The 13,424-nt window shown below is 41.0% G+C and overlaps 1 protein-coding gene across 1 annotated transcript; it reads left to right on the forward strand.

Annotated features, from left to right (window-relative positions):
• The first annotated feature begins 4,208 nt into the window (after positions 1–4,208).
• LOC104450524 (SWI/SNF complex subunit SWI3C) lies at positions 4,209–11,921 on the forward strand. Its single transcript, XM_010065113.3, has 9 exons — positions 4,209–4,447; positions 4,585–5,160; positions 6,449–6,987; positions 7,165–7,528; positions 7,607–7,680; positions 8,161–8,300; positions 9,506–9,552; positions 9,668–9,825; positions 11,311–11,921. The coding sequence occupies exons 1-9, from the start codon at positions 4,420–4,422 to the stop codon at positions 11,779–11,781; spliced, it is 2,397 nt and encodes a 798-aa protein (XP_010063415.1). The 5' UTR covers positions 4,209–4,419; the 3' UTR covers positions 11,782–11,921.
• Positions 11,922–13,424: the final 1,503 nt, after the last annotated feature.

Raw genomic sequence — 13,424 nt, forward strand, 5'->3', positions numbered from 1 at the left:
GGTCAGTGACCGAAGTACCCTCCCCTAACCCCGTATTGTCTTTTCTCTAGTCTCTCTGACGCGCTTGTATCCTTTTCCCGTTCTCTCTTTCTGCGCTGTCTCAAATTCCCCGCAACTCCTTTCTTTTTCCTTTCCTCTCTTCCTCCGGCCTGTCAACTTGCACGGCTGGGCTATCTCGACATTAGCACTCTTTTACTTGTCCATGAACGTTCATTCAGCAATTTAAGCAATTTAGAGCAAGTAACTGTCGCTCACTTTTTGCTGTGGTTTTATGATTTTTTGGCATATGAAAATATAAAGGGCATGGAGATCATCTACTCTGTGAAAACCAAAAAAAAAAAAAAAAAGAGGAGAAAAAAAACCTATCTGGATTTTATTTCGAAATTTATAGAATTTAATTGGAATAATTATGAAAACACTATTGATTATTATTTCTAATCCTAATTTCTTTCTCTTTCTCCCTCGTGGCTGCCTTCATCCCCCCATCAAGTTGCCATGGACACATGATGACCTCCTCCATTCCACTATTGCGAGTGAGCTCATACTCACTCGAGTTCACATCCTTGTTTGCTCATTCATCTATTTCACATGCTCATTGTCTAACTCTTCTAGCTTTGTCCCTCTCTTTTCTCAATGTGTGAGCGCTGAGCTTGACGCCATATGCAACGGAGCTTAATGTTAGGTATTGAGTTCTACGCCATTAACGGCTCATCGCCTAAAGAGAAATGAAGAGACGAATTGTGAGGGATGGCTGAGTTAACAATATAAGGGAAGAGGAGAGGGAAATTGGACAAAGTGATGTGAAGGTAAGTGGTAAGGTAACAGTGCTAGAGTAATAGTTTCGAGGGCACGGAGCAAATGAGCTCTTGAGAGATAAAGAGACATGTAAGCGCAAAAGTCGGACCATGATATAAAAAAGAAGAGATGAGGAATTAGAAAAGCACTTTGTTTATTGCTTAATAATATAGCCGTTTTTAGCTATATTGGAGGTGGAAATAGTCTTGTCCTTAGAATATATAAACATTTTCCATCATTATATATATAACAATTTTGAAGATAAGATTTAGACGGAAGCCATAGACACATCATAATCGCTGCCAAAATAGGCTCTATCGAGTAGTGCCCGTAATAAAACAATTGCGAAAAAATCCAAAATTTCAAAAAAAAAAGTTCGATTCTCCAAAATCCTTGAACTATACTGTCTCCCGAGAAAGACCAAAAATTCCCTCCCCCGGCCACCGCCCCGCAGCACTTTGCTCATCGAAAGCCAATTTCTCCATAAGAAAGAAGAAGAAAGAAGAAGCGGCAGCAGCTCGAATCTTGCCAAGAACCAGAGATCTCCCATTCCAAAATCTCTCTTTCTAGCAATGCCTTCTTCTCCCTTAGGTGATTTTTTTTTTTAATCAAAATTTCATTAGTTGGTTTTTTTGACTAAAATAACGTTGTCGGTACGCACCATTTCAATACTATTTGCTTCATGGTATCCATGTAAATAGATTTTTAATAGTTCTCTTTGATGGAACTTTGATGGAAAGATATAAATATAAATTTTTTATTTTTTATGTTATCAAAAAAATTTAAAGCAAATGCATCACGATTGATATAAGGGAAAATTTTAAATAAAGATGCGAAGTATTTTTGTTTTTTCAAAATAAAGACCTAAAGTGATTAAATTGTCTCAAATAAGGCCTAAGTAACCATATCAATTTTTAAAAAGAGCCTAACCTTTAGATCGAAGGGAAATTTTTATCTTTTAACTTAATTTTTCTATTTATTTATTTTTTTTCCTTTTCCCTCATTCCCTCTAACAAACTTAGGTGAGGGCAACCCCACTAGTGTTGAGCAAGGGCTTTCCTCATCAAATCTCTGGTGAGGGCAATCCTCGCCCTCAAATGGCCTCACCAGCTCATACAAGGGCGAGGGTTGCCCTTGCCCAATGCCGTTGAGGGTGACCCTCACCAAATCTAACGAGGGCGGCCTTGTTCTCGCTTGAGGCATGCAACCTCCTCTAACCATAGATAGCGATGGAAGTGGGGTAGGGAAGAGGAAAAAAAAGAAAAGAAGAAAAGGGAACAAAAGAGAAAACAGGAAAAAAAATATATAGTTATAATTTTTTGACCAAAATACCCTTTCTTCAACAGCTGGAATAATTACTAGGCGGCTAACGGCTCTTACTTAAGATGATTTGATTATTTGAAGCTCTTATTTGAAATAAAATCTACTTCAAGCTCCTATTTGAGAAAATAAAAGTATTTCAGGCTTTTATTTGTAATTTTCCTTTTATATGATTTAGAGCTTTTAGTGATTTTTACCCTTTTTTTTTTTTATTCTCCTAAAATTATTTTTTTATTTATATCAAGCTTTTTGGGAAGTTATGCAAAAATACTCATTATTTCTACTTATGACTTTCACTTAAAAATTAGAAAATGAAAAAAAAAGTAATTTTGAATTTCTAGATGATTATGAAAAATTATGTACAATTTTACCTATCATCTAACTATTTAATTTTTTTCTTGTTACGTAAAATATCATAGCGCAAAACCATAAAATACAAGAAAATGAAAAGTCAAAAGTAGAGATCACACTTCTACATAAATGCGATGGCCTAATTCCATAAAAAAATCCCAAATTTTAGATTAAGAACATCTTGGACCAAGGCAAATTTGTCGAATTATTCACGAGCTTGCTGAAAATTATAAGGTATTCCTCCAATGAAGCGAGTTGGACAAGACGGGTTGCTTTCCATGGTCGCAAATTGCGATATAAATTGCAAGGCCATCACAGTAAAGCCATTAATCCTTCTTCGATTTCAAGCTTGGCTGTAATTTGTAGTGATCAGGGTTCGAAGTCTTATAGGGTTCATGAAACGAGCGGGCCCGATGACCATTTTTCAATGTCCAGTGAGATCCGGATGGATTTGTAAGTCGAGGGGGCACGTTACAATAAACCGAGAAAATGGAACTTTCCCTTTGGTACAATGGCCTAGATTCATGCCAAACGATTGTCCTCTTTCTCATCGGGGCAGGTGTAGTTCCCCTCCAAATAGCCTAAGAGCAAACCCTTTTTATTAATCAGTGACCAAAGTACCCTCCCCTTACCCCCTACGTGTCTTCTCCCTCGTCTCTCTGACGCACTTGTACTCTCCCCTTTTCCCGTTGTCTCTTTCTTCGCTGTCTCAAATTCCCTGCGACTCGTTTCTTTTTCCGTTCCTCTCTTCCTCCGGCCTGTCAACTTGCACAGTCGAGGCAGCTCGACGCTCGCATTCTTTTACTTGTCCATGGAGGGTTCGTTCAGCAATTTAAAGCGAGTAACTTTCGCTCACATTTTTTGGACGTATGAAAATATAAAGGGCATGGAGATCATCTAGTCCAAGAAGAAGAAGAAAAAACATCTACCTGAATTTCACTTAAATTTAATCATAACAATTATGAAAATAACTATCGCTTATTATTTCTAATCCTCATTTCTTTCTCCTTCTCCAACGTGGCTATGTTCACCCCCCATCAAGTCATTGCCGTAGAACATGATGACCTCCTCCACTCCACTATTGTGCATGAGCTCATTTGTCACTCGAGTTCAATCCTTGTTTGCCCATTTGTTTACCTCACCTGTTCTTTATCTAACTCTACTAGCTCCGTCCCTTTCTTTCCTCAATGTGCGAGCATTGAACTTGACTTCATATGCGACAGAGCTCAATGTCAAGAGTGGAGTTTTGCGCTATTAATGACTCGGGCCAAAGAGAAATGAAGAGACAGATTGTGGGGATGGCTGAATTAACAATATAAGGGGAGAGGAGAGGGAAATTGGGCAAAGTGATGTGAAGGTAAGTGGTGAGGCGACGACACTGGTATAACAGATCCGAGGGCACGAAACAGAGGGACTCTTGAGAGAGAAAGAGACATGTAAGTGCAAGAATCAAATCACGGTGAAAAAAGAAGAAAGAAGCGATTATTAGAGGCATTTTATTCATTGCTCAATAATATAGCCATTTTTAGCTATATCGAAGGTGGATATAGTCTCACCCTTAGAGTATAATACGGAACTTAATATATATATATTTATTACAATTTTGAAGATAAGATTTAGACAGAAGCCATAGACACATTATATAGCTCGTAATACAACGGTTGCGAAAAAAATCCAGAAGTAAAAAAAAAAAAGAAGAAAAATCGATTTTCCAAAATCCTTGAACTATCGAGCCTCCCGAGAGAGACCGAAAATTTTCCCCCCGGGGTAAGCTGCGCCCACTGCACTCCTCTCGGTTCGTCGGAAGCCAATTTCTCCGGAAGAAAGAAGGAAGAAGAGAGGAGGAAACAGCAGCAGCAGCAGGAGCAGCTGCTCAAATCCTGCCAAGAACCAGAGATCTCCCACCCCAAAATCCCTCTCCCTCTCCCTCTCCCTCTCTCTCTCTCTCTAGCAATGCCTGCATCTCCCTCTTTTCCTTCAGGTAAAAACTCTCTCTCTCTCTCTCTCTTCGAAACTGCCGCGAATTCGTCAGCTTCCCGATTTCTACCTTCGCCCGGCGCGTCCCGATTCCGCGGTCTCAACGGAAAGCCCCCCCTCTCTCTCTCTCTCTCTGTGCAGGAACGCGCGGCAGCCGGTGGAAGAGGCGGAAGCGGGAGGCGACGCAGCTCTCCCGCCGGCACAAGGACGCCGTCGAGGACGAGGACGAGGACGAGGACCCCAACGACCTCGACGACGACGTCGACCGCGCCGCCGAGGACCCCGACGCCGAGGACGCCAACCCTAGCGCGAGCAACCACAACCACAGCCACAGCCACGCCGCCGCCGATCCCAGCCCTAGGGAGACCGAGGTCTTGTCGGACGGCGGGGTCCGCATCTGCGACTTCCCTCCCGTGGTCAAGCGCGCCGTGAACCGGCCCCACTCCTCGGTGCTCGGCATCGTGGCCCTCGAGAGGGCGAATTCGGTCGGGGAGGGCAGGGATCAGGTGCAGGGCGGCGGCGTTTGCTTGGAGAATGTCTCGTACGGGCAGCTCCAGGCTCTTTCCGCTGTGCCGGCGGATAGTCCCGGTCTGGCGGATTCTGAGAAGGGCGATGGGGACGCTCCGTCCTTTGTGGCCACGCCGCCCTCCATTATGGAAGGGATGGGCGTGGTGAAGCGGTTTGGGAGTAGGGTTCATGTGGTGCCTATGCATTCAGGTTCTCTCTCTCTCTCTCTCTAATTAACGAGGTGTATACGAGTTTGCCATCCACAGCAATCTGTATCGTTTAGTTTGATTTTATTCTTTTGCTTTACCTGCTTTGCCAACTGCTGAAGTGGTAGTGAAACACGTTTTCTTAGTATATCAGTGTTGCCTTGATTGATAGCTGATATTCCATTAAGGAGATTCGGTTGAAGAAATGATGACGGGGTATCCCTAGCATAGGAAGCTTTTGCCAATTGTTGCCTCTAGTTAAAGGGGTTTTATGTGTTGATGCGAAATGCTTCAGCTTTGCCATTGAAAATGATTGTTGTGCTTGTTTATGAGGTGCATTTCATCTAAGCCTATGTATTTTTGAGAATGCACACTTGATTTTTGAGAAGTGAATGTTTTGGAAACCGTAGAGCAAAGTTGGGAGAAATATGGGACAACTTCAGCTCAATAGAGTGCTCATTAATTTAGTCGGGTGAAGAAAGTTTGCCAGTATCAATACTTTTTGATTTAAGACCAAGCTCTACAGGATAGCAAGATGTACTTTCATTCAAGTTTCACAGTTTAAGACCATGCTCTATATAGTAGGGTCATAGGAAGATGTACTTCAATTCCTGAACGAAGTACTTTCTGGCTCCTGTGAGCCTAAAGTTAAATGTGAAGGATATTTTGATTTTCTGTGTAAATATGTCACATGTTTACATCTGAATAACTCTTCTCATTTCGTACTGGAAACCGTGGTAACTTGCAGATACAAGCAGTTTCTTTTGGTCATTGATGAGAAGTTTGACTTGACTTTCTGTCAATAAGTTTGTAATGCTTTGTGCTAACTGATCATTCTCATTTTACCATCTATTGGAACTGTTCTGAATAGTAAACACGCTGAAAGCATCTTGTCTATACTTCTAGAACATAGACATCTTACTCTTTCCCACTATAAGATTCTTTTGGTTATTGCACACATGTGTTCTGTCCTCGATTTACTGGCGCTTCCATTCAAGTTTCCTACAAGTCTGGTATTGTGTAGATAATTCATAACTACATCACCAATCACCTTGTATGCATCTATGATGTTCTGTTAATGGAAAATTTTCCTTTTTCGTAATATACTTGGTCCTTGATTGATAAGGAAGTTTAGTGACTGGTTAATGGTTTTTGGTTGACAATAATGTAAGCGAACTTTTTATGGTCATCTTGAGCCCCTAGCACCTGTCTATCCCCTGTAACTGTTCTCACTTCTTGAATATGTTTTATCACATAGTGTAATAGTTTGGCTTTGGTTTCCTTATGTCCAGACTGGTTTTCACCTTCTACCGTGCATCGATTGGAGAGACAAGTGGTGCCGCATTTTTTTTCTGGAAAATCAGTAGACCATACACCGGAGAAGTACATGGAGTGTAGGAACTATATAGTTGCCAAATATATGGACAATCCATACAAAAGACTCAGAGTTTCTGATTGCCAGGGATTGGTAATTGGTATTCAAGATGATGATCTAAATCGGATTGTTCGCTTTCTGGACCACTGGGGTATCATTAATTATTGTGCTGCTTCAGCACCTCCTCGTGAATCTTGGAATGGTGGTTCTTATTTAAAGGAGGATCAAAGTGGGGAGGTTCATGTGCCATCAGCTGCATTGAAGTCCATTGATAGTTTAATCAAGTTTGAGAAGCCCAAATGTAGGCGGAAAGCAGCTGATCTATATTCATCCTCATCACATAAGGATGACAGGGTTTCTGACTTGGATAACAGAATTCGAGAGCTCCTATCTGGAAATTGTTGTAGTCATTGTTCTCGGCCTCTTTTGGTTGTGTATTATCAGTCGCATAAGGAGGTAACTTCAGATTTTCTTTGTCATATCAGGTTCTTAACATGTATTAATCTTCCTATGATTCATGCGTATGTTAGTGTCCACAAATTGGGAAAAAAGAGACTCATTCTATCTTTTGAACTGTGGATGTACATCTCCTGATCCCAGTATTCTTGTTGATGAACACTTCTATTTTATCAGGTGGATGTTTATCTTTGCTCTGATTGCTACCATGAAGGAAGATTTGTTATTGGTCATTCAAGTATAGATTTTACAAGGGTAGATTCCACAAAAATCTATGATGATCTAGATGGAGAAAATTGGACAAATCAAGAAACATTGCTGCTGCTAGAGGGAGTGGAACAATATACTGAGAACTGGAATGAAATTGCAGAGTATGTAGGCACCAAGTCTAAAGCGCAATGCATCCTTCATTTTCTCCGGTTGCCTATGGAAAATGGTATACTGGAGAATATTGAGGTTCCAGGTGCATCACTGTCATCCGGTTTATCAAATGGAGATGATCAGTCTCGTCAAAATTCAAATGTCAATGGGGAAATAAGAGGTACTTGCTTATATTTGAAGTTCCATCTACTTGTGCGCTTGCAATATTGTTTGGCTATAACCCTTCCTCTTTCTTTAGGTTCCTGCCATCAAGATACAAACTCTGAAGACAGGCTTCCTTTTGCCAATTCTGGGAACCCAGTGATGGCTCTGGTGAGTCTCAACATTGATTTTGTGCCAATTTTTTTTCCCCATTAGATGATCATGCTAAACAGTGGAAAACCATTGGAGGGAGGAACATGAGAGAACTTCTGTTACTGTGAGGCTAAAATACATCTTTATACTTCTATCAATGCTTCACTGCCCAGATCTTAGTACAAAGGATGCTCAGTGTTGAGTCAAAATTTTAGATTTTTCTTTCTTAGGTGGCATATGATCCATCTTCATTGCTTGACCTGGGTGCAGTCATTAGTATAATATCTTTCTATAACAAACGTGGTACTGCATGAGTATATTGGCCTTTAGGTGTCTTCTTTTCTTTAGAACTCCTCTTGGGTTTTGTATCGCTACCCAGCTAGCAAGAGTTTGGGTACACTTCCCGTCTGTGCTAACTTGGTTTGGTGGGGGAGGGAGGGAGGGTTATCTGTCCCCACTACTTGGTTTTCGGTGGATCTAATACCAGTCAAACTCTAGGTCTCCTTTCTGGCATCTGCTGTAGCACCCAGAGTTGCGGCAGCTTGTGCCCATGCATCCTTGGCAGTGTTGTCTGCTGAAAATGGTGTGGCTGAATCAGGTAACATCATACAGGTGGAGGGATCAGCGCAGGGACATAGGTGAGCAGCTTTCTTTGTTCCGTTCTCATTGTCACTTCAATGTCATTGTTTCCTTGCTGTTTGGATTTCAGTTTGAATTGATTTTGTGAGCTCTTGCAGAGTACTATGATGATTTTATTGTGTTCCCTTTCTGGTTTTGCTTCCTGTTCTGAGTAGGATTTATGTTTCTCATATGTATTTCCTATTTTAATGCGGTGTAGGGTCTTTAGATATCATGCACTCCTGGTTTATTATGATTGATTGGGTTAATGAAAGTTCAGTTTTAGCAATTATTTGCTACCGATTTGTGTGTTGCTTAAGAAGTTTTCAGAGTGTTGCCTAAAGATATTTAACATTTTCTTCAGAAATCTGTTTATTTAGTCTGAATGTTTTCATTGGACCTTTTCCCTCAGACCCTTGTCAATTTTTCCATTGTCAAAATTCAGTCTAATCCTTCAAGTTACCATTTGCAGTACTGTCACAGCCTCTAAATGTACTCCCAAACTTGAATAGCATCTCACCTGGTCATCCTGCATTGACTCCTTCAACTTCTATCCGTTGGATAACATCTCCATTAAGTTTTTTTTTTTTTTTTTTTTCTTTCTGTAAAATGGATCCAAGTAATTGGAATTGCTCAATGTGGATCTAAGTAGGTAGAATGCTCGTTGTTTGGTTATGTTTCGGCTAGAAAAAGATCTTGGTTATGTTGGTAGCACTTGTTAGGATTCGCCACATAATCACAGACAAATTAAAGACTAAAAGCAAGAAAGAGAATTTGAGATGCAAGGTTTTATCCTGATTAACCAACTAGGGCTACGTCCAGCTGAGGAGTCTATCATAATCAACATCTCGCACCTCTCTGTTACATCCTTCAATTACAAGAGAGAGAATGTGTGTGTGTGTGTGTGTGTGTGTGTGTGTCCAGTAGCTATTCATGAACCCAAGCCCAAATTATCAACCAAATGGGCTCAAACTATAAAAGCCCTCTGGGGTCGCGGGGGCACCGCCCCCTATGACCCCTGCTGGAGTGGGACCTTTGTGCCATCTTGTTGATAGTGAATATGAACCACGCTGCAATAGAACTTTCAGAGCACAATATCAACTGATCTCCAATAGAAGATATTCCAAAGCTTTCTATTCAGTTATCTGACTTGTTGACCTTGAGCCCATAGTATTGGTCAAGTTTTTCTGGAATGTAAAGTTAATTATATTTTGCTTACGTGAAGGATGAATTTGGAGACATCACAAGCTGGAGATTCAGTCCAACAAGAAGGTTGGTTGGAAATTTTCCAGATTCTGTAATTTTATTGTATGCTGATCTCTAACTTCATCTCACTACGGTTCTAATGCTTGCACTTTATAAGAGATTTGGCTGTGAATTGGTTTAGGTAATCAAGATGAGGCAGATGGTTCATTGCTTTCCCCGGAAAAAGTCCAAGCTGCTGCAAAAGCTGGTCTTGCTGCTGCTGCAACCAAGGCGAAATTATTTGCAGATCATGAAGAACGGGAAATTCAAAGGTTGTCAGCAAATATCATAAATCATCAGGTGAGACTATAATTAGTATTATTGTTTGATATCTCACATTCGACTTCCTTTAGTTAAACTATTGTGCCATTTCTAACTGTAAAAGTAATAGACGATCTTTTGTTAGAGATTTATCTTTTCCAAATTTTCTTATTGCTAAAACCTTCCCAAGTTTTTGACAATTTACCTTTTGGAATGAATATCATTTGTTGTCTCATAGTGGTAAGAATTTATTTTCACGGTGAGTCCAAATTAGTTTCATAAGGCACGTGAAATAGAACCTCTTTGAAGGATTTTATTTGTAGGAAAGGGGAAAAGTTGAATGCTGCAGAACCTTTATGAAGTTTGAAGCTGGCAGGACAGGTCCCATGATGCAATTAAGGTTTACTCTGTGTTTGGCAGAGGTCAAAATTGTTTCTATTGGAGTTTTTAACTCGTACACACTGATGCTTATGGATGATTCTTCCACATGCCTTCTACCGTGACTCGCACCAATAGAGATAACTCAAAAAATTGTGTTTTTTACCATGGCATCAGTTGTTCTACTTCATAGAGGTTTTACCCTGGCATCACTTATGATTGGAAGGACCGGTCCCATAATGCCATTAAGCTTGTCTGTGTTTGAATAATCAATATATGCTTCGTTATCTGGGATACTTACAAGCTTTCTTAGTATTTTGGACCAGCTGATTTATCAATAGAGTGATGCTGTATGTGAAGACTGATTTACAAATTTATATATTAGTGGAGTTAGACTGTAATTGATCATTTAATCATATTTAACTATCCATGAGAATCAATGACATTACTCAGTATACTAATTTTGTAAACTGATCTTTGCGTATACAGCGTTATTCTTGTCAATATTTGCTTTGCTTAAACAACTTTTAAGTTTACTCTGATGTATATTGGACTGCAAGTGAAACAGCTTTGTGTTAATTATGACATTGATGTCTTCAGTCATTCTTTGTCTTGGTGGAGACTTACTTGACTATTCTGTGAGAACTCAGCCTCTGGTGAACTGGGATATTTCGGTATCTTGAATTTACTTGCCCAGTCATCCTTGCGTTTACAATTACTGCCCTTGAGTGCTGTGAATCTTTTGGATGGTAAAACTTGAGCTAGCAAATTTGTTGAAGGGTACCTTTTTGTTAGTGCTGTAGCATTGGCTTGTATCGGTGTTATCTTGACGCAGTGTTACACGATATTACTGTCACTGCACTTTTGCTCATAAGTGCACGAGGCAAGTCACAAATTTCGAGCAAGTTTTAGTTGTGGGTTATATCAAGGAGGATCAATCACTTTTGGCTGGATGATTGGACAATGGGTATTGTTGTCTGCATTGCTGAGAGTCTCTTCCAGATAAAACTGGATAAGCTAATTATCCACCTCTTAAAAGAGGACCTGCACCCCCCCAACAAAAAGACAACCAAAAAGAAAGAGCATAAAAATAATTTTGGTTTATCTTTGACCTTGGTTTCTAATAAACTCTATCTACATGTGTAGTTAAAGAGATTGGAGCTGAAACTGAAGCAGTTTGCAGAAGTCGAGACCTTGTTGATGAAAGAATGCGAGCAGGTTGAGAAGACAAGGCAGAGATTGGCTGCTGAACGAATGCGAATTATATCAACCCGCTTTGGAGCCACAGGAGTCACTTCGCATGCAGGCGTAACAGGAGTTGCTTCTCCAATGGCTAACAGCAGCTCTGGCAACCCTAGACAAGCAGGCATCCCAGCATCACCTTCACAACTGAGCACCCCGGGATATGCCACCAATCAACAGATTCCTCCTCACATGCCATTCATCCAACAACGGCAGGCGGTGTTCCCACTTGGGCCAAGGCTTCCACTTTCAGCGATAAACTCGTCATCAGCACCTTCTTCAAGCACAGCTTTTAATGCTCCTGGCAATTCCCAGCCTAGTCTCAATCATCAAATGCTGAGGTCAGTACCAGGGACTAACTCTAGTTTAGGTTGAAAAGGATAGCAAATGTATCTTAGAGTAGGCGTTCCATTAATTTAACAAATTGGACGTGATTATTATGCTGGGAATTTCCAAGAACCAAGGGAAGTTGTCACTAAGGTATAATGAAAATTGTTCACACATCCTTCTTTGTATGTTGCTGCATTACATTTTTTTCTTTTTACGTTTTGGCTTGGCAATTTCGTCCCTTCCCCCAAACCCCCAAGAGATAAGAGTCGAACCTCCAACATGTCGAGATACATGTGGCTTAGGAATTCATGCGCCGCATTACTGATAGGGGCCACGCCAGTGGTAATCGATCGAGAATTCAGTGTATTTCTGAACATAGAGAGAATAGACTAGGTGCGGTAGGACTTTAGAGATTAGTATTCTCGTTGGGTTAAGCACACAAAAAAATTGGCCATCTCTGATTCCAAAGGTAGATTGCAAATATTAGGAAAAAAAAAACTTCGCACTGAATCCTTTTTTCGGTAGCTTACCTTCAACTGGACTCGACCAGTTACCTGATCTTGACCAACTGCTGCCATGTTTAGCCAAACCGTAATGCCTGCCACGCGGTGCTTTGTTGGCACCACATAGGATTTGCATGGGTGCCCATGAGCACTTAAGTGGCCATTTGGAAAATATAGGAACAGGAAATTTATGTCGTCCGTGACCTGCTCGTTGGCTGACTAGATCAACCGTGATCTCGTTGCTCAGTCAGGATCCATAGAGGGGTCAGGCCATCAAATCAGAAGCCCAGACACCCTCTCTTAAAGCTGGGTCCGGCAATGATCTCGATCTCTCATCTTGAATCCTAGAGGCAAGGATTTAGACCCTGTTTGGTTGAGCATTTGTGAGGGGCTTTGGGCTTGCAAAGCTCATTGGGGCAAATACAAAGTAATTGGCAAGTGTTTTTGAGACTCCCTTGGCCAAATGTTAGCATTTCGAATGCTCAAAGCTTAATATAGGTAGGAACCTACTTTGGGCTTTCTGCATTTCGAAAATACTAAGTCTACTGGTCATCTTCTTCCCATTCATCACGGCCGTTCGTCTTCCCCAATCTGCCACTTGAGTTGGACTTCTCTGGCGATCGTCACTGTTGCCTGGGGGTTATGCGTCCCTGGCAACCACCGCAAGGGGTGGCGTGACCCGCGACTCAGGCGACGTTGCTTGAGTGTGCAACCTCAAGCGGCGTCGCCTAGGTCGCGCGACCCAAGGGGCACAATTGCGAGGTTGTAGCCTCAGGCGGCGTCACTTGGGTTTGTGTGACCCAGGCGTCACCTGGATCGCACGACCTAGGTGGCTACCTCAACCGACGTCACTTGTGTTGCGATCCAAGTGACACCTGAGGTCGTGTGACCTCAGGCCGCTAGATCTGGTTGTCCAGCGGTGGTCCTGCGATTGTCTGGCGGTTAGGACAAGATTTAATTTTCAGAACAAAAAAAAAGAAGAAATATAGCAAAATCCCATTATAAATTGAGTTTCATTAAATAGTATTTATGCCAAAGCTATTTTCTAATGCTATTTAAAGTTATAATTTATCAAATAATATAGCATTTTGGAAAATCCTTTTACGTCAAAGGTATTTGCATTTTTTGAAAGTCATTTCTTCAAAGCCGAACCAAATAATGCTATTTAAAGTTATAATTTATCAA

Source organism: Eucalyptus grandis, chromosome 6 (genome assembly GCF_016545825.1).
Source record: "Eucalyptus grandis isolate ANBG69807.140 chromosome 6, ASM1654582v1, whole genome shotgun sequence".
In the NCBI taxonomy this organism is placed as follows: domain Eukaryota; kingdom Viridiplantae; phylum Streptophyta; class Magnoliopsida; order Myrtales; family Myrtaceae; genus Eucalyptus; species Eucalyptus grandis.